Below are 22,657 nucleotides of genomic sequence, written 5' to 3'. Positions count from 1 at the left end.
GCCGCATACAAAAATTTAAAAACAATCCCAGACGAGTCCTTAATCTGCACTCGTCCTAAACTTTGTGTGGGTGGTACCTCAAAGAGTAGTTCGATGTAGTCGATATTCCGACATAATTCAAGGATGTAAGGAATAAAACGATGTATAATGTTTGGACCAAATCGCTTTCTCCCTTCGAGGGTTATCTTACGTACTACAGTTTTATTTGTGTTTTTTTTTTTGAGCTTTTGGACCATGAGCCGCCGTAACAGGTCCCTCAAGAAGAACTTTTTGGAAAAAAATTTTCAAAACGATCCGAGATGAGCTGTAAAACTTCACATTTCCGTATTTTGTGTGGAAGTGGACCGATATTCTATACCGATCTATGTCTGAAAGTAATATTACCATATGCAAAGTAATGACCAATTCGGTTACTCTCTTCGAGAGTTATCGTGAGCACAATTTTAGCGAAAAAATTTTTGAACTTTTATGCGGGAGGTACCGGAAGGAGTGGATAAAAACTTCAAACTACTTGAAATGAGGCGGTACCGGCATACGGGAACTATTTTAAAACCTATGTCCACAATCTTTAGAAACCGTAAATGACGAATTGCACCTTATAAGAATGAAAATGTAGATAAAAAATTTACAATATCTGAAATCGGGCCAAAATAAACCTGTGGTGAAATTAAATATAATTTCACCTCAACAGTTCTAAACATATAACAAATGTTTTAGCTTATTTATCGACTTTTGGTGGTCATAGAATAACTACCTATTTCGAATGATAAGCCCTTCTTAAAATAAAATAAATAATGATTTGCAAGTAGTTACGACTACCATAAAGTACTATATTAGCCCGATATTTGGTAATGGGTGTTTTTGCTGGGGTGCTTTAGGTAGTGGTCTTTATTACATACATACATACATATGTTTCCACTAGGGAGGCTTCTCTCATATAAATATTTGCAATCCAATATAGAAGTGAGTGCAAGTAACGGGTACAAATCCTGAAGAAGTGCCAAAAAAAATATTTTTTAATATTTTTAAAATTGCTTTTGTGGTGGTCTTTAATTATACCACAAACCTATTTTCATTACAATGTAATTAAAACAATTTAGGGACTTCCCCCCAAAAAACAATGGACATTCTGTCATTTGCAAATATAAATATTAATAAAGATTTACATGATAAAGGACAAGAAAAAAACTTTTTTGTCTATATTTTTGTATGTGTAAATACAAATTTAACTTTAAAAACGGCTTCAATTTATTATAATATGTACTACAACAACAACAAATAAAACAAAACAAGGCAAATAGACATTAGTCCATTTAAAGTCACGACAACTGACAATTTCATAAAAGTTGAGATCAACTAAACAGCAACCAGGCAAACAAACAAAAAAGACAACAACACGCCAGAAAAAGGTAGGAGCTGTTTGACATAAAGCTATATGACTTTGTCATGAACAAAAAAGCTCGGCTATTTGTAGAGTTGTATATGAAATGTTAATGAAATTCAAATTACATTTTTCAAGGGCCAAAAGTTGATGCACAACAAAAAGTTAAGCGTATTGAGAATACCATTGACATGAACGGTATAACTAACTTTTCATTTTCAGGGTCATTTACAAACAAGGACATGACAAATTATTTACATAAAAAATTGTGAAGTTATTTGCAAAGGAGAGGTAATGGTAAAAAATTGTGAAGTTAGGTAATGGTGAAGAAAGGTAATGGTAAAAAATGGTAAAATATATTTAAATATGGTTTAATGGAATTCATTAAATGAAAACAAAACCTTTATTTGTCCCATTAAAAAGAGAGCCTTCTTCAATCTGTCATTAACAAGGAAGTTAATCTGTTTTTTCTTCTATTTATCCACTTTGGTTTTCCATTTCCCAATTTCAAATAAAAATAAATTTTCCCAATAGGAAATTACAGTTTTTGTTGTTATGTTTATCCTCTCTCCTTTCCTTTTCTTGGTTTTCAATTTTGTATAAAATTAATTATTTTGCCCATGAATAAACTGTTCAATTAATTTGTTTTGCTGTATCCTTTTTTTCTGTTAATCCTCTTTCTCTCCAATTACTTTTCATCTAAATAATATAATTGACAATTTAATTCGTAGGACTTAATTGCGGCACAACATTCTAATCACATTTCAATTTATTTGTTGCCGGAAAAAATACTTAAAATGTTATTTAATTTGTGTAATTTGTTTTTAAATTCATAAAAAATACATTCAATTGTGTTCATGTGAGAAATTGGAGCAAAAAAGAAAATAATGGAGAGAGAAAAAGGCAATTCACATGAATTCACGTTCAGATTCATATATCGATTACCAACATTCGGTGTCTATCATTTGTCTTGTGTTTTTATGTTGGTATTGCAGTTAAAAAATAACCATGGACTCACATGATTTTATGGATAGGCACACTCGAGGAAAGATGTTCCAATATTTATAGCGGCTGTGGAGGACAAAGAAGGAACTAAAGTGTCCTAAATAATTCAATTTCTTAAAAAAATGGTTAGTTTAGTTCCCTACAAACACTTCTATTACCAATTAACGGGTTTATATAGTGTTTTTTGGTAGCCGTAACTACTTACAAATCAACATATGAAATAAGTAGGTATTCAAAGGCAACTAACAAGTTTTAAGGGTTATTCAACGCATGTGGTTTCCAATTTTTGCTGGGTTAAAGCTCAGATAGTGCCTTAGAAACCTTCAAAATTAATCACCACTGGGTGGTAGCCTGTATAATGTCTCCAAACAGAGTGGAGTGTATGACAGTATCAAAGGCTGTTGATAAGTCGAGCTCCACCAACACTGTCCTATCGCTCAGCTTCTTTTGGTTGAATCCTCGGCTAATACTGTCCATTTTCTAGACTTCGGGAACGATGTGGGTGGCTAGCGACAGGTTGAGATCTTTGATGAGGTAATCTTCCAGCAGTTTCAGCATTACCATGGAGATTCCATCAGGGCCCAACGCTTTGACTTGCTTACCCCTTCGAATCAGTCAGCTTAAGGTCGCCAAACGTGACTCAGGTTCTTTCTCCCTTCTTCTCAGTCGCGAGCGACAGCTCCCTGAATCTGAGGTCACTGAGGATGGCACGACGAAGCTCATTAGGCTCATCTGTTTATCCCGTAACCTCTGCTGGGAAGTTTGGTCTCACTTAGGGTATTCGACCAGCAGGTAAATGGCGAACGGCTGCAGCTGTGATGATGTCTCGGAACCTGAACATCAGAACGGTTGGACAGGTTTCTGAAGCGATGATTAGTTATCTCTCTGAAACTAAACCCATGATTGACGAATGTGCGGCGTTCAGAGGTGAAGAAATCGGGCGGTGACGTCATTTGTCAGATCAGGTGATACGATGGTTATATCTGGCGAACTGTGACACTATCCGCTAATTCTGTTAGGGGCGTCCTCATTGAACGTAATATCATTACCGAGTGCCACAACTCATTTAGATCATTAAAGTCCCCTTAGTCCAGTCGATTATGATGGACCTATAACTTTGCGTACTGATGTTTATAGACGGGATGTATACGTTAAGCAACTCAACCTTGGCAATTCCAGACCTGACATTCCATCTACGGGGAGTCGCGTATTCTGATGACAACGACTCACTGGGGACTGCGTTCACGCAGCAACATAGTTCCTGTCGTAGTCCCTCCCAACGACGAGTCCAGAGCAACCCGTGAGATGCACCCACACCCGGCATCTATTACATTTCACCGAAGTTTGAGTGTGGTGCATGCGGAAGTGACAAACCGATCGCATTCTTCCTATAGATGATCTGTGAACTCAGTCTCTTGCGTATGGAATACTTGCAGTAATATAGAGCTGTTAGACTTCCAAAGTTTTTTGAGTGTAGTTATTGAGCTGAACTATACGACAAAAAGAAAAATATAAACAATTCTGAAATTGAAATATGTTGTTATAGCACAACAGCAAATTAATTGTTTTTGTTTGGCTCAATCTCGCAGAAGAAAAAAAATAAACACATGAATGTATGAACGAACATACATACATATGGCAAATTAAAAAAAGAGACAATAAAATAACAACGATCTGTAGTGTACAGTACAGTGGAAACATTGTCGAAGTATTCGACTGCGGTTGAAATCCTTGTTGCGATGAAATTTACTTTATCACGAAGTGGAAATATTGGTTCTAAGTGCTATCCTCTGTGCCAGTAAAGAGGTCAATCATAATAATTTCGTCATAATGACATACATATTTGATCATAAGTACATAACATGAGGCACTATTTACTAACTTTGCATGTGTAAATAATGAGCACATAAAATCGCTCTGTTAAAATATTCGGTTTGTTATCCTGTAAGAAAGTAGCTACCACTACTGATATTAGGTTAAACAATCATTCTTTGGCAATTACATTTTTGTCTGGGATTGGTCAACATCATCGCTTCCTAAATCTCATGCTAATAACTTCTCTTATATAAATATTACATTTGGCATCAATTAGGAATCATTTAGCACTTCCTACATACCGATTTGTGAAAGGCCCCAACAACAAAAATCAAATTTTAAATATTTTTCTTCCTTTTTGCTTGCTTTCGAACAGTAACGCAAACAACAACCAATCTATTCGATAGTAACACGCGTAGTAACATTTTCTCCATTATATTGAGTCATACTCCCGTACTATTCACCAGCTTACCAAATAGATCCAACGACAAATGGTCATTGTACCAGTCGACGGGGGATTTCATGCCCAACAACGAACCACCCAAAGAGTTTTTGTAAATATTAACACAATTCCAACAAAGACTGAGAGAGAGATATGAGTTTATATAAAAGGGAAAAGAACTAAAAAGTAAAACATAAATCTGAACACCATTAATTTTCATTGTCCTTTGACACAATTCACACAGACAAACAAATAAACAATGGCATATTAATATACTTCTGTTCCTGTTTATTGTACATATTTTTTTTATTTATTCTACTGACCTTAGACTTGTTGTAGCTTTACAAGAAAAAAAAGTGCTGTGATTTTTTTCAATTGTAAGCAAAGAAAATAAAAACACATTGCAATATGTCCTGAGGTTTAACTGACATTGTTCAACACATGAAGTGTTAAGAGAAAATGTAATTTTTTGCATAATTTTAAAGGTCACAAAAAATTCAGTTTTTCTTTTTATGGTAATGACATAAATTTGTAGAAATTAAAACACAAAATGTTAAATGAAAATATTACAAAATTTCCAATGACCTACCGATAATTGTAGGTAATTCTGTCGTTAAGTAGTTAGAGAATTGCATTATTTGCTATAATAATTCTTAAAAAAACATGAATAAGGGCCTTTGCAAATTTACAAAAAAAAATCACGATTATTGGGCTCTAAAAATTACCTTCCTTACCTTACCTTAAAACACGACAACAAAACGAAAGCTTTAAAATCGCTGGGTCTTTAAAAAACAAGTTTATTGTCATTAAAAAATTGACGCATTTTGTCGTCTATTATTCAAAATCAAGCCGGGTCTTTCAAAACAAGTTTATTGTTATTAAAAAATCGACGCTTCTTGTCGTCTTTGAATAACCTTAAATATTATTCAAACTCCAAGGTTATCGTCCTTTCCAATACCCTCAAAAACCATTTTAAATATACACGATAATTGTCTTTTTCGGGTCCCCTTAAGAATCATTAAAAATCCGGCTAATTGTCCACTTTAGATTTATTTAAAAATCATTAAAAAATCCAGGCTTATTGTTGTCTTTGGATCCCCTTAAAAATCACGATTATTGGGCTCCAAATATTCTTTAACAAATCCACGATTATTGGGGTCTAAAAATTATTTTAAAAATTCACGATTATTTCACTCTAAAAATTCTTTCAAAAAACCACGATTATTGGACCGTGAATTTTTTTATAAATCTTCGATTATTGGTCCTACAAATTACACGGTGCTCTTGAAACAATTTTAAATGGAAGGTGCTTACACCTGGGAAGTTTTTGCGGATTCTGAAACTACAATGTTCGTAGATGAGAAAAATCAAAAACAAAAAAAATCGCCGGAGCGCTTTTTAAATAAATCGCGATTTAAGTTGACATTTTTAGGGGTTGTTTAGGTTTTCACGATTTCGCTTAGAAACCGCAAGTCCTATCAAAACAAGACTAAAAAAGTGTTGTAGCTATGAAAATTCTCTACAAGATCGATCTTTATGTTATTTTCGTAGTTTTTACCATTTTTGAGGTATAGAAGTTCAATGCACTGACTGTATCGCCACCTTATAAAACAATGTCATGAAGGGTGAGCCTTAACTAACTTTTGATGAAAACCGCTTACACAGGGAAAGTTTTTGTGAATTCTGAAACAGCAGTGTTCATAGATGGGAAAAATCCAAAAGCAAGAAAAAAATCGCTGTAGGGATTTTTAAATAGATCGCGGTTAAAATTCACATTTTTATGTGTTTTATAGGTTTTTACGATTTTGCTTGGAAACTGCAAGTCCAATCGAATTGGAGCTAAAGAAAATGTTGTAGCTGTGAAAATTCTCTACAGGATTGACGTTTATGATTTGTTCTCAGGCTGTACCATTTTTGAGATAAAGAAGCTCCGTTTACATTTTTATGTGTTTTGTTAGGGTTTCGCGATTTTCCTTGAATACAACAAGTCTTATCGATATGGGACCTGAGAAAATCTTAAAGCTGTGAAAATTCTCTACAAGACTGACTTAAGTAACTTATCCTAAGTTATAACATTTTTTTAGATATATAAGTTTAAGTTGGGAATTTGCAGTCATGACATTGTTTTATAAGGGGGCGATACAGAATTGAATTGAATTTGAAGTGTCCCAATTTGAACATCTATATCTCAAAAACGGTAAAACCGACGAGAATACCATAAGGGTCAATCTTGTAGAGAATTTTCATAGCTACAACATTTTCTTTAGTCTTGTTTTGATAGGACTTGCGGTTTCTAAGCAAAATTGCGAAAACCTAAACAACCCCTAAAAATTTCAACTTAAATCGCGATTTATTTAAAAAGCGCTCCGGCGATTTCTTTTGTTTTTTGATTTTTCTCATCTATAAACATTGTAGTTTCAGAATCCGCAAAAACTTCCGAGGTGTAAGCACCTTCCATTTAAAATTGTTTCAAGAGCACCGTGATTATTATTGGGCACTAAAGATTCTTTAAAAATTATTATTGGGATCTACAAACTCTTTAAAAACTATTACTAGGCCGTAAATATTTTTAAAAAAACTATTATTGAGCTTTAAAAAACATCGCACATTTTTCCCATTAATAAATTAAAGATGTTTTAATAAAATATTAAAACAAAGACAAACAACGCTTTAAAAATTCTTTAAACGAAATATTATTGGACTCTAAAAATTCCTTAAAAATTATTATTTTCCCAGAAATTATTTAAAAATTTTTATTGGGCCCAAAAAATCTTTAAAAATTATATTGGGTTCTAAAAATTCTTAAAAAATTATTATTGGGCTCCAGCAATTTATTAAAAATTATTACTGGGCCCTAAAAATTGCTTAAAAATATTATTGGGCTTCAAAAATTATTTAAAAATTATAATAGGGCTTTAAAAATTCCTTAAAAATTATTATTGGGTCCTAACAAATCTTTAGAAATTATTATTTGGCTCTAAAACTTATTTAAAAATTATTATTGGGCCCTAAAAATCCTTTAAAAATTATTACTGGACTCCTTAAAAATTCCTTAAAAATTATTCTTCTGCTCTAAAAATTCTTCAAAAAATATTATTGGGATTTAAAAATTATTATTGAGATCTTAAAATGTTTAAAAATTATTAATGGGCCCTAAAAAATCTTTAAAAATTATAATTGGGCTCTAAAAAATCTTTAAAAATTATTATTGAGCCCTAAAAGTTCTTTAAAAAATTATTACTGGGCTCTAAAAATTCTTTAAAAATTATTACTGAGCTCGAGAAATTATTCAAAAATTATTATTAGGCCCTAAAACTTCTTTAAAAATTATAATTGGACCAAAAAAATTCTTTAAAAATTATTATTGGGCGCTAAAAATTCTTTAAAAATCCACGATTATTAAGCTCCAAAAATTCTTTTGAAATGATAATTCCGCCATAAAAATTCTTTTAAAATTATTATTGGGGTTAAAAAATTATTATTTTGCTCTAAAAATTCTTTAAAAAATATTTTTGGACACTATATATTCATTAAAAATAATTATTATGCTTTAAAAATTCTTCAAAAATTATTATTGAGCTCTAAAAATTCTTTAAAAAATATTATTGGGATCTAAAATTTTTTAAAAATATTATTCTGCTCTAAAAATTCTTTAACTATTATTTTTGGACACTAATAATTCATTAAAAATCATTATTAGGCTCTAAAAATTCTTCAAAAATTATAATTGGGCTCTAAAATTCCTTAAAAATTATTATTGAGCCTTAAAAGTTCTTTAAAAAATTTTTACTGGGCCCTAAAAATTCTTTAAAAATTATTACTGAGCTCGAGAAATTCTTCAAAAATTATTATAAGGCCCTAAAACTTCTTTAAAAATTATCATTGGACCATAAAAATTCTTTAAAAATTATTATTGGGCGCTAAAAATTCTTTAAAAATCCACGATTATTTTTAATTATTATGCTTTAAAAATTCTTCAAAAATTATTATTGAGCTCTAAAAATTCTTTAAAAAATATTATCGGGATCTAAAATTTTTTAAAAATATTATTCTGCTCTAAAAATTCTTTAACTATTATTTTTGGACACTAATAATTCATTAAAAATAATTCAAAAATTCTTATTGAGCTCTAAAAAAAAGCGTAGCGAAAAATTATTATTATTATTATTATTATTATTATTATTATTATTATTATTATTATTATTATTATTATTATTATTATTATTATTATTATTATTATTATTATTATTATTATTATTATTATTATTATTATTATTATTATTATTATTATTATTATTATTATTATTATTATTATTATTATTATTATTATTATTATTATTATTATTATTATTATTATTATTATTATTATTATTATTATTATTATTATTATTATTATTATTATTATTATTATTATTATTATTATTATTATTATTATTATTATTATTATTATTATTATTATTATTATTATTATTATTATTATTATTATTATTATTATTATTATTATTATTATTATTATTATTATTATGCTTTACACATTATTATAGGGCCCAAAAATTCTTTTAAAATAATTATGCTTTAAACATTATTATTGGGCACTAGAAATCTTTAAACAATTTTATTGGGTTCTAGAATTTCTTTAAAAACTATTATTGGGCCATAAAAATTTTTAATAATTATTATTGTGCTCAAAAAAAATCTTTAAAATTTATTATTGAGATATAAAAATTATTTAAAAATTATTGTTGGACTCCAGAATTTTTTTTTTTTTTTTAAATTATTACTGGGCCCTAAAAATTCTTTAAAATTATTATTAAGCCCTTTAAAAAATTCAAAATTTCTTTATAAATTATTATTTGGCTCTAAAAATTCCTTAAAAATTATAATTGAGCCTTAGAAGTTCTTTAAAAAATTTTACTGGGCTCTAAAAATTCTTTAAAAATTATTATTGGCCTGCAAAAATTCTTGAAAAGTTATTATTGGGCCCTAAAAAATCTTAAAAAACTATTATTGGACTCTAGCAATTCTTCAAAAATTATTATAAGGCCCTAAATATTCTTTAAAATTTGTTATTGGACCGTAGAAATTCTTTAAAAATGTTTCCCCAAATTCTTTACACATTATTATTGAGCTCTAAAAAGTCTTTAAAAATTATTATTCGACTCTAAAAATGCTTTAAAAATTATTATTTGGCTTTAAAAATTCTCTAAAAATTATTATTGGTATCTAAAAATTCTTTAACAAGTAAAAAAAGTATCAGTCGGCTTGGCCGACAGAGATATACCCTCAGCCTGTGTATATTGAAACAATTTTTTCCCATAAAACGTAGGTATTTAGAGGGTTTTAAAAATTTTGAACGCATGAACCGACAAATATGTTGATTAGATTAAAGAGCAGAAGTTTTGCGGGGGAATTACTTAAAAGAATGGATCGACATTGACCATTATGGAAGTCGATCTCCAGCCACTACATACGTTGCCATAAGGGGGTTTTACTCCCTTTGGGCTGTCTGCTTAAGAAGTGTGGTTTTGCCCCTGAAAAAAATTTTACCATCATAATTGAGGCAGCGAATGCAAGTTGCTTCAACAAAAATAAAAGTGATTCGATAGCAGGTCTTAAAGTGAACTTATCCGAAATTTTGTTTGGGAGGTACTGGATGAAGTGGACAAATATAGTCCATATTAGGACCTGATCTATATCTCGTAGATATATTAAGATGTGTTAAGTATGGACCAATTCGGCCACTCCCTTCAAAAGTTACCGTACGAATAATTTTTCCGAACATTTTTGAAATTTTGTGGGGGAGGTACCTGAAGGAGTGGACCGATATGGCTTATCTTCGAACTTAAACTATGTTTGGACAAAATATTACTAAGGCCAAAATTTGGACCCAATCAGTAGATCCGTTGGAGAGTTATCTTGCGCTCCAACCACCCCACACGGTGTCATAGGGGTTTTGTGAAACTTTCAAGCTATTTTCTCAGGAAGTTTGGACTTGCCCCTGCTGAAACTTGTACCGTCGTATGGGGGGCAGTGAATACAAGTTGCTAAAACAAAAACCAAAGCGATTCGAGAGCAGGTCCTAAACTGAACTTATCCGAAATTTTGTGTGGGAGGTACCCGAAGGAGTAGACCTATTGAGTCCATATTGGAACCTCATCTAAGTCTGGTACATATTTGATGATGAGCAAAGTATGAACCAAATCGGTTACCCCCTTAAAGAGTTATCGTGCGCACAAATTTTCCGAACTTTTTCGAACTTTTGTGGGGGAGGTACCGGAAGGAGTGGACCGATATAGTCCATCTTCGAACTTAAACTAAGTTTGGGCAAAATATTACGAAAGCCAAAATTTGAATCGAATCGGTTCATCGGTTCGAGAGTTATCGTGCGCTCCAGCCAGCAGGACAGACGGACGGACATGGCTAGATCGACTCCAAATTGTCTGAAACACATTTCGTCCAAACATACTTGGGGTCTAAAACCATTATTTCGATGAGGCACATTTTCATCGTATCAAAGTGTATATACTCTCCTTAGCCTAAAGGCTGAGGGTATAAAAAATCCAGGCTTACTAAGCTCTAAAAGTTCTTTAAAAAATCCAAGATTATTAATCTTTACAATTCTTTAAAAAATCCAAGATTATTAAGATCTAAAAATTCTAAAAAACATCCACGATCATTAAGCTCAAACAATTCTTTAAAAATCTAATATTATTAAGCTCTAAAAATCCTTTAAAAATCAACCATTATAAGTTCTGAAAATACTTTAAAAAAGACACGACTATTAAGCTCTAAAAATACTTTAAAAAATCCACGACTATTAAGCTCTAAAAATTCTTTAAAAAATCAACGATTATCAAGCTCTAAAAATCTATAAAAAATCGACGATTATTAAGCTCTAAAAATTCTTTTAAAAAATCCACGATTTTTAAGCTTTAACAATTCAAAAAAAAAAGCACTGGTTTAGACTCTAAAAAAATTCATAAAATCAGTTAATAGTCATCCTTATGTTCTCTTATAGACATCAAACATTTTACTATTAAAAATAAATATTTAAAGTAAAAATTGAAACATTTTGTTTTAAAATGTCATTTTTTTGTCAGCTCTGCTTAAATGCAAGTAATTCAAATTGTAATCTTTATATGTATGTATGTATGTATGTATGTATGTATGTATGGTGAGAGTTTTGTTACTTTCCAGAAATTTATATTACGAAAATCCTGTTTTGTTCAATCAACCTACCTTCATTTCTCCTCCACTATATCCTGCATACACAACACGATAATCCTTACAGTCAGCCTTGTGTCAGCGTTGAGGTTTTCTAACGATAAAATTAATGGCTCCAGGAATTTGTCTTTCCAGGAAACATTTGTTTTTGGCTGCTGTTTTTCTCCCGCTTTCTTTTGGTGTTATTAAATTTCATTCATTTTGTCATTATCGAACAGTCTCCAATCTATTGACAATATTTATCCACATGTAGGCGAGACCTGTCTGCAAGTATAGAATCATTAATTAAATGTTAAGCCGCATATTTAATAAAGATATTTAAGGAAATAATTCAACGATTTTACTCCTCCTTGGCACACTGCAGTACATGTGTGTGTGTCATTTAAAGCTTCATTTAATGTTGGAAATTATTTGAAGAAAATTGTTTACAACATCACTCCCCCTCTGTGATGTTCTATGTTTTTTTTTTCTTTCAATATTTTGATTAAGACTTTTATTATTATTAGCGTTGTATGCCATCATAACTACCAGCTTGTGTTATTTTTAATGAAACGACATGTTTTTTATGGTTTATTGGAAATTTTCTGCAAGAAAGATAATATTTTTTGATGAGCAATAAGCAATGACACATCGTTGACAATATTGGGGGTTGAGTATTGCGATTCCCGTTGTCCTTGTCAAATGTTCAAAATTGAATTGAAACAAGTTGGAAGCGATAAAAAGAAACAACAAACACATTTGGCAGATGTAAGAGGGAGGTGTCGGTGGTGCAAGAAATAAAGATTTTGTATAGAAAATGTTCGGTATGGGGTATTCCCTAAAAAACTGTTTATTTTCCTTAATTTGTTAAAATACGCCAGCAAAAAGAAAACTTTAAAATCCTCGGGTTAGGAGCGTATAAGTCAATCTATGCAAATTACAACAGAATGTTGATATACAAATCTTCATAACAATTATCCTCTTAGGATTTTCTTACAAATTAAAATATAACGTTTCCTGTCCTCTTGGAATCCCCCTAAAAATTACTTATTGTCCTACCCTTAAAAATCATTAAAAAATTTAAGTAAAAAAGATCCCGGTTATTGTCCTATTTTTCGATAATTAAGCTCTAAATATTCTTAAAAAATCCAAGACAATTAAGCTCTAAATATTCTCTAAAAAATCCACGATTATTAAGCTCCAAATATTCTTTAAAAAATCCACGATACTTAGGCTCTAAAATTCTTTAAAAAATCCACGATACTTAGGCTCTAAAATTCTTTAAAAAATCCACGATACTTAGGCTCTAAAATTCTTTAAAAAATCCACGATACTTAGGCTCTAAAATTCTTTAAAAAATCCACGATACTTAGGCTCTAAAATTCTTTAAAAAATCCACGATACTTAGGCTCTAAAATTCTTTAAAAAATCCACGATACTTAGGCTCTAAAATTCTTTAAAAAATCCACGATACTTAGGCTCTAAAATTCTTTAAAAAATCCACGATACTTAGGCTCTAAAATTCTTTAAAAAATCCACGATACTTAGGCTCTAAAATTCTTTAAAAAATCCACGATACTTAGGCTCTAAAATTCTTTAAAAAATCCACGATACTTAGGCTCTAAAATTCTTTAAAAAATCCACGATACTTAGGCTCTAAAATTCTTTAAAAAATCCACGATACTTAGGCTCTAAAATTCATTAAAAAAATCCACGATACTTAGGCTCTAAAATTCTTTAAAAAATCCACGATACTTAGGCTCTAAAATTCTTTAAAAAATCCACGATACTTAGGCTCTAAAATTCATTAAAAAAATCCACGATACTTAGGCTCTAAAATTCTTTAAAAAAATCCACGATACTTAGGCTCTAAAATTCTTTAAAAAATCCACGATACTTAGGCTCTAAAATTCTTTAAAAAATCCACGATACTTAGGCTCTAAATTTCTTTAAAAAATCCACGATACTTAGGCTCTAAAATTCTTTAAAAAATCCACGATACTTAGGCTCTAAAATTCTTTAAAAAATCCACGATACCTAGGATCTAAAATTCTTTAAAAAATCCACGATACTTAGGCTCTAAAATTCTTTAAAAAATCCACGATACCTAGGCTCTAAAATTCTTTAAAAAATCCACGATACTTAGGCTCTAAAGTTCTTTAAAAAAATCCACGATACTTAGACTCTAGAATTCTTTAAAAAATCCACGATACTTAGGCTCTAAAATTCTTTAAAAAATTCACGATACTTAGGCTCTAAAATTCTTTAAAAATCCTCTATACTTAGGCTCTAAAATTCTTTAAAAAATCCACGATTATTAAGCTCTAATAATTTTTTAAAAAGTCCACGATTAATAAGCTCTAAATATTCATTAAAAAACCACGATAATTAAGCTACTGCCCTCTTTGGATCGCCATTAAAAAATGCCGCTTATTGTCGATTATTAAGCTCTAAAATTCTTTAAAAAATCCAGGATACTTAGGCTCTAAAATTCTTTAAAAAATCCACGATACTTAGGCTCTAAAATTCTTTAAAAAATCCATGATACTTAGGCTCTAAAATTCTTTAAAAAATCCACGATACTTAGGCTCTAAAATTCTTTAAAAAATCCATGATATGTACTTAGGCTCTAAAAGTCTTTAACCCATTTCGTACTTGGTGTTCGATTTTTCGAACAGTAAAATCACTTTTTTTCAAAAAAATATTTATGGATGAAAAAGGTTAAATTTTAAACAAGTTTTGGTATATGTATAAAGTCTAATCTGTCAGCAAATAAAACAAAATTGTTCCCTTGAAAACCCCACCTCCCCCTCGATGTTAAGGGTAGATTTTTAAAACCTATATTTTTGGATCTTTTTTAAATTAATTTTAAAAAATTATAAAAAAATGAAATTAAAAAAGTAATCATGGGGAATTATTGCCAATATATGTAGCCGTTTCACAAAATTAAGAGAACTTGATTTACATGCGCAAGCGCGACTTTACAGATGTGCAAAGATGACTGTTCGAAATTTCGAACGCTGGTAATTAACCTACATATCGATGGGTATATCAAAACGTGGAAATTTACTGACAAATTGCGGGGAAAAGTTATTATAGCACCATATAAGACTAAATACTAAATTTTAGCCATTTCTAAAGGATAGTGCGGCTAAAAGCCTGAAATACCCTAGAATCGGAGGCTATATAAAACGTGGACCTATGCTGACAAATTTCTGGAGGAAAGTTAAGTAACCTCAAAAAAGACTAAATATGTATTAATTTACGGTCCTTTCTGTAGGATAATGCAGCTAAATCCTCGAAAGCTCCCGAAAATCGGGGGTACCGTCCTATGGGGGGCAATCCAAAACGTGGACCAGTGATGACACATTTGGGGAAAAGTTTTGTAGGTCCAAAGAAGTCTCAATACCAATCTTCAACCATTTTTTCAGACAAAAATGGTGAAATAAATCAATAAAACGGCAAATAAATCAGTTTTATTTGACTTCTATATATATAGCTTAAGTGTCAGTGTTCGAAATTTCGAACACCACTTTCCGGGAAAACGAAAAATCGGAAAATTTTTTTTGAGTTGATTTTTAACATCAGTGGGTCCAAATTACCCTAAAAAGTGCTTTGTTTTTAAAAAATAAATAAAAATTTTTTCTCGGTACGATATGGGTTAAAAAATCCGCGATACTTAGGCTATAAAATTCTTTAGAAAATCCACGATACTTAGTCTCTCAAATTCTTTAAAAAATCCACGATACATAGGCTCTAAAATTCTTTAAAAAATCCACGATACTTAGGCTCTAAAATTCTTTAAAAAATCCACGATACTTAGGCTCTAAAATTCTTTAAAAAATCCACGATACTTAGGCTCCAAAATTCTTTCAAAAATCTACGATACTTAGGCTCTAAAATTCTTTAAAAAATCCACGATACTTAGGCTCTAAAATTCTTTAAAAAATCCACGATACTTAGCCTCTAAATTCTTTAGAAATCCACGATACTTAGGCTCTAAAATTCTTTAAAAAATCCACCATACTTAGGCTCTAAAATTCTTTAAATAAAAACACGATACATTCTTGAATCGTCATTAAAAAATCCCGCTTTTGTGCTGTTTCGATTTTCTTAAAAATCCTTAACAATCCTAACTTATTGTCCTCTTTGATTTTCTTAAAAATCATTAAAAATCCACGCATATTTTCCTGTTTGAATTTCCACGCTTATTGTCCTCTTTGGATTTTCTTAGAAATAATTAAAAAAAATCAATGCTTATCGTCCTGTTTGGATTTCTTAAAAATCAACAAAAAATCCACGCTTATTGTCCTCTTTGGATTTTCTTAAATTCATTTAAAAAATCCACGCCAATTTTCCTCTTTGGATTTTCTTAAAAATCAACAAAAAATCCTCGCTTATTGTCCTCTTTGGATTTTCTTAAAAATCAATTAAAATCCTCGGTTATTGTCCTGTTTGGATTTCCTTAAAAATCATTAAAAATCCACGCTTATTGTTCTGTTGGGATTTCCTTAAAAATCATTAAAAAATCCTCGCTTATTGTTACTGTTTGAATTTCCTTAAAAATCATTAAAAAATCCTCGCTTATTGTCCTGTTTGAATTTCCTTAAAAATCATTAAAAAATCCACGCTTATTGTCCTGTTTGGATTTCCTTAAAAATTATTAAAAAATCCATGCCTATTGTCCTCTTTGGATCGCCTTAAAACTCATTAAAAATCCACGTTTATTGTCCTGTTGAATTTCCTTCAAACTCATTAAAAAACAACACGCTTATTGTCCTCTTTAAAAATCAATAAAAAATCTACGCTCATTGTCCTCCTCGTTTGTCCTTACAAATCATTAAAAAATCTACGCTCATTGTCCTCCTCGTTTGTCCTTACAAATCATTAAAAAATTTACGCTTATTGTCCTCCTCGTTTGTCCTTAACAATCATTAAAAATCCACGCTTATTGTCCTCTTTTGATCACCTAAAAATCTTTAAAAAAAACCGCTCTTACTATCCCGCTTGGTTTGCCTTAAAAATCATAAAAATCCACCTTTATTGTCTGTCCACTTTTTGCCCCCTTAAAAATTAATAAAAAAATCCACGCCTACAGTCCTCCTTGGATCCCTTAAATTTTTTTAAAAAATTCAATCTTACAGTCCTCCCTGGACCTTAAAAATTATTAAAAAATCCACGCTTACAGTCCTCCTTGGATCCCCTTTAATCATTAAAAAAATGCAAGCTTACAGTCCTCCTTGGATCCCCTTAAAAATCATAAAAAAATCCACATTTAATGTCCTCCTTGTGGCCCCTTAAAAATTATTTAAAAATCTACGCTTACAGTCCTCCTTGGATCCCCTTAAAAATTATTAAAAAATCCAGGTTTAATCTCCTCCTTGGATCCCCTTAAAAATCATTAAAAAATCCACGCTTATTGTCCTCTTTGGATCTCCTTAAAAATCATTAAAAAATTCAAGCTTACTGTCCTCTTGGATGCCATTAAAAATCATGAACAAATCCACGCTTATAGAACTCTTTGGATCCCCATAAAAATCATTAAAAAATTCACGTTTTCTGTCCTCTTTGGACCCCTTAAAAATCACATAATTGTGTTATTTTTCCCGTCCCTACTGCTGCCACCTTCCTTATTGAAACACTAAATTTTTGGGGTTTTAACTAAACCAAATGTCGGTACTGTCAACGTTGTCAGTGGCAACACTTTAAAACAAACACTCACCACATACATATACACAACAATTTTTCCCACCCACGCACACACACATAGACTTGGCTAAACAACTATTCTCCACTAAAAGCTGAGTGCTAGTAACTAAGCTAGCACACGCTCATTCATTCAGGATACTTGCTGTCAAATAAGGCAGGCAACCAAAAGCAAAAGGAAAATGGAGTGGAAAAAAGCGGAAAAACTAAAAATCAGCTAAAAATGCCAATAGTAGTGGCAGCATTTTTGTTATAGAAAACGGGAAAACGAAAAAAAAAAATTCCAACTGTCACAAATCCACCCGCACACACATAGGACACTTGAAAATTGTGAAATGAAATGAAATCATTTTGTGTTGTTACCCCTAGAATATCGAAAGGATAAAGGAATTGAAAGTGCAAACACTCACTGGCACACACGGCAAATATTTCATCCAAACACGTTCTCAATATAGTGTGAGTGAATGTGTTTCCCAAAAAAGGATTGACAATTGAACACGTTTTAGTGGAAAAAAATATGTTTGTCGTCACAATGTTCAAAACCATTTTTTTTTTTTTTTGTTTTGCAAAATGAAAAGGAAGAAATTTTCTAGTGAAATGTGACGGGAAATTTGTATTGGAGGGAGTGACAAAGGGAAATATGTACATAGTTCTGGTTATATTGAATGAAATGTAATATGATTTTTGATGTGGAAAATATGCTCTATTCTTATTTTTTCTAACTCTAAAATTTACAGTTTTAAAGCAATGGCAACATAAATGCAACAAAACAAAAACCCAAAAATAAAGTGCAACGAAATCCAATAGACAAGGAACTGTGTTACCAAAATAAGTGAATACAAATTTGAAGGTTGTAACAAATAAAAGGAAATCAATAAAACGTCTAAAAGACGTCTTAGTTAAGTGTCTTAAAGTTTCAACGAAAACAACAAAACACCAACCCATTCCCCCTTGGGAAATTCAAAAAAAAAACACCGGCAACATAATGTTGACTTGTGTGTGTCGACCGGTATCGGGAAATTTACCAAAAATGCCACCATCCTCAGTTAGACCCACAACGAGACAACGTTCATTTCACAACAACAGCAACAATAGCATATTTATCAATAGTAATAATAGCAACAACAACATCAGCAATAATAATAATAACAATGATGACAACAACAATTTCAACTTTAGCAATTGTGACAGCAGCGATGACAACAACAACAATAAGCATATGACTGTGGTAACAGCCGAACCAAAATTAAATGTAAGTCAAGCCTACCAACCGTTAAACATTTGCATGGCAACCAATCAGCAACCAACCATTCCATCCCTCAGTCAATGTTTCCTTTTTCTTGGTTTTTTGTTATTCCTTGCCACTAAATAACTTAGGCTGTCGCCTTAAATTCCTTGCTGTTTGGTTACACACAGGTGTAAGAGTTAGTGTTTTGTGTTTTTACCACTTTCTGTGTGTGTTCGTTCATTCGTTCCTCTTTTTTGTTTTGTCTGCCTATACAACTTCATGTTAGAAGAAGTTTTGTCATAAATTTATTTAAATTCGTTGTTTTTTATTTTCATTTTTTGTGTGTTTTTATTAAGGCTGATTGCTTTTTTAAGCTTATTTGTTAAGTTGTATTTATTGCTTGTGTGTGTGAGTATGAATGTGCGATTGCTTGTGTTCTTTTCCAATACATTTATTTATTCATTGTTTTGAAGTGTCTTAAGTGGAATTACATTTTATGCAAAAACTTTTATTTTTATCAATCGAATGATGTTAACAAAAATTCGTTCAATTGTAAAATATATTATTATTAAAATTTCCATATAAAACTTTACACCGTTTCCAGACGGAATTCTCTGAATTCATAAAACACATGAAAGTAAGTGAAATACTCAAGATGTGATAAAATTGAGTACGTAATCAAGGGCTTTGAAATGTAGGAGGTATTCTTAACTGTAAACTGACAATGGGTCATAAAATGAAATACTTTAAGTAAATTTATTATTTGAAGAAATCCATTATAACCTATAGAATACACGGTGCTCTTGAACCAACTTTACATGAAAGGAGCTTACACCTGGGAAGTTTTTGCGGAATGTGAGAAAAATAAAAAAATCAAATTTGCCGGAGCGCTTTTTAAATAAATTGCGCTTAAAGTTCACATTTATAGGGTTTTTAGGTCTCACGATTTTGCTGGGAACCGCAAGCCCCATCAAAATTAAACTAAAACAAGTAAAAAGTCGTTAAGTTCGGCCGGGGCGAACTTTTTATACCCTCCACCATAAAATAGTCTTAATTAAAATGGAATAATTAGGGTCCTTTTACAAATTTAGGTGTAACAACTTTTCGACAATGGTAGACTCCTACTGCCTCCCACTATTGCTTAAATTACACTGTGAACAGATATGTTGGGGCAGAGACAATTCCTTTTGGAGATGAAAGCCCTTAGTGTGTTTATATTAAAAACCCCGAAGGACAAGAGACCCTGTAAGCCATAATGAATTAGCATTATATGTTTGTTTGTTGTTTTTGTAGAACACTTAAGTAACAGTGAACAAAGATATAACGCTAATACTCACCAAGGCCTTTCTTCCCCAAGAGGAATTTTCCGTGCCCCAGACTTTCACCTCCATTTTGTTACACAGTGTTATCTAATCTAATCTAAAAAATGTGTTCAGCTAGGTGAAAGGTACCACCTACGGGGCTATATCAAAGAGTCAACCTATCTTTAAATATTTTGGCGAAAAAAGTTTTTATGTTGACGAATTTTAGTAAAGAAATTTCGTGACCACTGAAAATTCCCGAAAATCGGGAGGTACCGTTATATGGGGGAATATACCAACACATGGACCTATATTGACGATTATTTTTGAATAGACAAAATTCTAGCTAAAATTCTCAAAATACCGATCTTTACAGCTAGTTCGGTTAAAAATTGCAGCTAAAATTCTCAAAATACCGAAAATCGGGAGATACCGTTATATGGGGGCTATACCAAAACATGGACCTATGTTGACGATGTTTAGTGGAGATGTTTCATGACCACTGAGAACCTCAAATGTCAAATTACAGCTAGTTCGGTTAAAAATTGTAACTAAAATTCTCAAAATACCGAAAATCGGGAGGTACCGATATATGGGGGCTATACCAGAACATGGACCTATGCTGACAATGTTTCGTGGAGATGTTTCATGACCACTGAGAACCTCAAATGTCAAATTTCAGATAGTTCGGTTAAAAATTGTGGCTAAAATTCTCAAAATACCGAAAATCGGGAGGTACCGTTATATGAGGGCTATATCAAAACATGGACCTATGTTGACGATGTTTGGTGGAGATGTTTCATGACCACTGAGAACCTCAAATGTCAAATTACAGCTAGTTCGGTTAAAAATTTTAGCTAAAATTCTCAAAATACCGAAAATCGAGCCGTACCGATATATGGGGGCTATACCAGAACATGGACCTATGTTGACGATGTTTGGTGGAGATATTTCATGATCACTGGGAATCTCAAATGGCAAATTACAGCTAATTCGGTTAAAAATTGTAGCTAAAATTCTCCAAATACCGAAAATCGGGAGGTACCGTTATATGAGGGCCATACCAAAACATGGACCTATGTTGACGATGTTTGGTGGAGATATTTCATGATCACTGGGAACATCAAATGACAAATTTCAGATAGTTCGGTTAAAAATTGTGGCTAAAATTCTCAAAATACCGAAAATAGGGAGGTACCGTTATATGAGGGCTATACCAAAACATGGACCTATGTTGACGATGTTTCGTGGAGATGTTTCATGACCACTGAGAACCTGAAATGTCAAATTTCAGATAGTTCGGTTAAAAATTGTGGCTAAAAATCTGAAAATACCGAAAATCGGGAGGTACCGTTATATGGGGATTATACCAAAACATGGACCTATGCCCATATCTTTTGGGATATAAGTTTGTTGATCACTAGGAACCCTAAGTGCCAGCTAATTCGGTCTGCAATGTGGCGAAGAACGTCAAAATACCTCAAATCCGGAGGTACCGTTATATGGGGGCTATACCAAAGAGTGGACCGATATAGCCCATCTTCGAACTTGACCTGCCTATGTAAAAAAGACCCTCGGTGCAAAATTTCAGCACTCTATCTCAATTATTGCGGACGCTAGAGTGATTACAACAGACGGACGGACGGACAGACGGACGTGGCTAGATCGTCTTCGAATTTTATCCTGATCAAGAATATATATACTTTATAAGGTCGCATATGATTAGTTCGATGTGTTACAAACGGAATGACAAACTTAATATACCCTCCATACTATGGTGAAGGGTATAAAACAATGTTGTAGCAGTGAAAATTCTCTACAAGATTGTTCTTTATGATATTTTCGTAGGTTTTACCATTTTTGAGATTTAGAAGTTCAAATTGGGACAATGCACTGACTTGTATCGGCTCCTTTTCAAACAATGTCATATACGGTGCGCCGGGAGAATGTTTGTTTAGCCTCAAAGAAGACCAAATAAAAAATTTCACCCATTTTGGTTAGAAAATTTTCTTTACAACCTTCAAAATACCGAAAATCTGAAGGTACACCGTTCTATGGGGGCTATATGAAAACGTGGACGTATACTGACAAATTTCTGGGCGAAAGTCCCAAAGAGGACTAAGTACGCTTCTATGGCGGCTATATGAAGACGTGGACCTATACTGATAATTCTTTTCTGAAATATTTAATACCCCATGAAAAACTAAATACCAAACTACAGCCATTTCGGTGGGATATTCAGGCCACAGCCTTCAAAATGCCGAAAATCAGGAGGTACAACTCAATGGGGGTTAAATGAAGACGTGGACCTGTACCGAAAAATTAAAGGTCGAAAGTTTAATACCCCCAACGAAGACTAAATACCAAATTACAACCATTTCGGTGTGATAATGAGACCAAACCCTTCAAAATACTGAAATTCGAGAGGTATCGTTCTATGGGGGCCTATATAAATGCGTAGACCTATGCCGACAAATTTCGGGGAAGAGTTGAATACCCACAACGAAAACTAAATACCAATTTTCAGCCATTCTGGGGAGATATTGAGGCCACAAGCTTCAAAATACCAAAAATGG

At 31.9% G+C, this 22,657-nt stretch overlaps 1 protein-coding gene across 10 annotated transcripts in view; it reads left to right on the top strand.

Moving 5' to 3' along the window:
- The window catches only part of ASPP (Ankyrin-repeat, SH3-domain, and Proline-rich-region containing Protein), a 512,118-nt gene that overhangs the window by 459,671 nt on the left and 29,790 nt on the right, over window positions 1-22,657 (top strand). Inside the window, exons 1-2 of one of the 10 annotated variants that reach the window (XM_073991517.1) lie at window positions 17,696-18,008; window positions 18,290-18,804. The exons of 6 other annotated variants lie outside the window; for them this stretch is intronic. In XM_073991517.1, coding sequence (XP_073847618.1) covers window positions 18,538-18,804 — 267 coding nt within the window. In that variant the 5' untranslated portion in view covers window positions 17,696-18,008; window positions 18,290-18,537. Of the gene's footprint in view, window positions 1-17,649; window positions 18,805-22,657 lie in introns of those variants that run through there. 3 more of the 10 variants (XM_073991520.1, XM_073991518.1, XM_073991519.1) reach the window with 3 other exon arrangements.

This window comes from Musca autumnalis, unplaced genomic scaffold (assembly GCF_047663935.1).
Source record: "Musca autumnalis isolate F117 unplaced genomic scaffold, ASM4766393v1 scaffold_5, whole genome shotgun sequence".
In the NCBI taxonomy this organism is placed as follows: Eukaryota; Metazoa; Arthropoda; class Insecta; order Diptera; family Muscidae; genus Musca; species Musca autumnalis.
The sequence above is the reverse complement of the archived record's forward strand: the minus strand, read 5'-3'. Positions and strand labels throughout refer to the sequence as shown.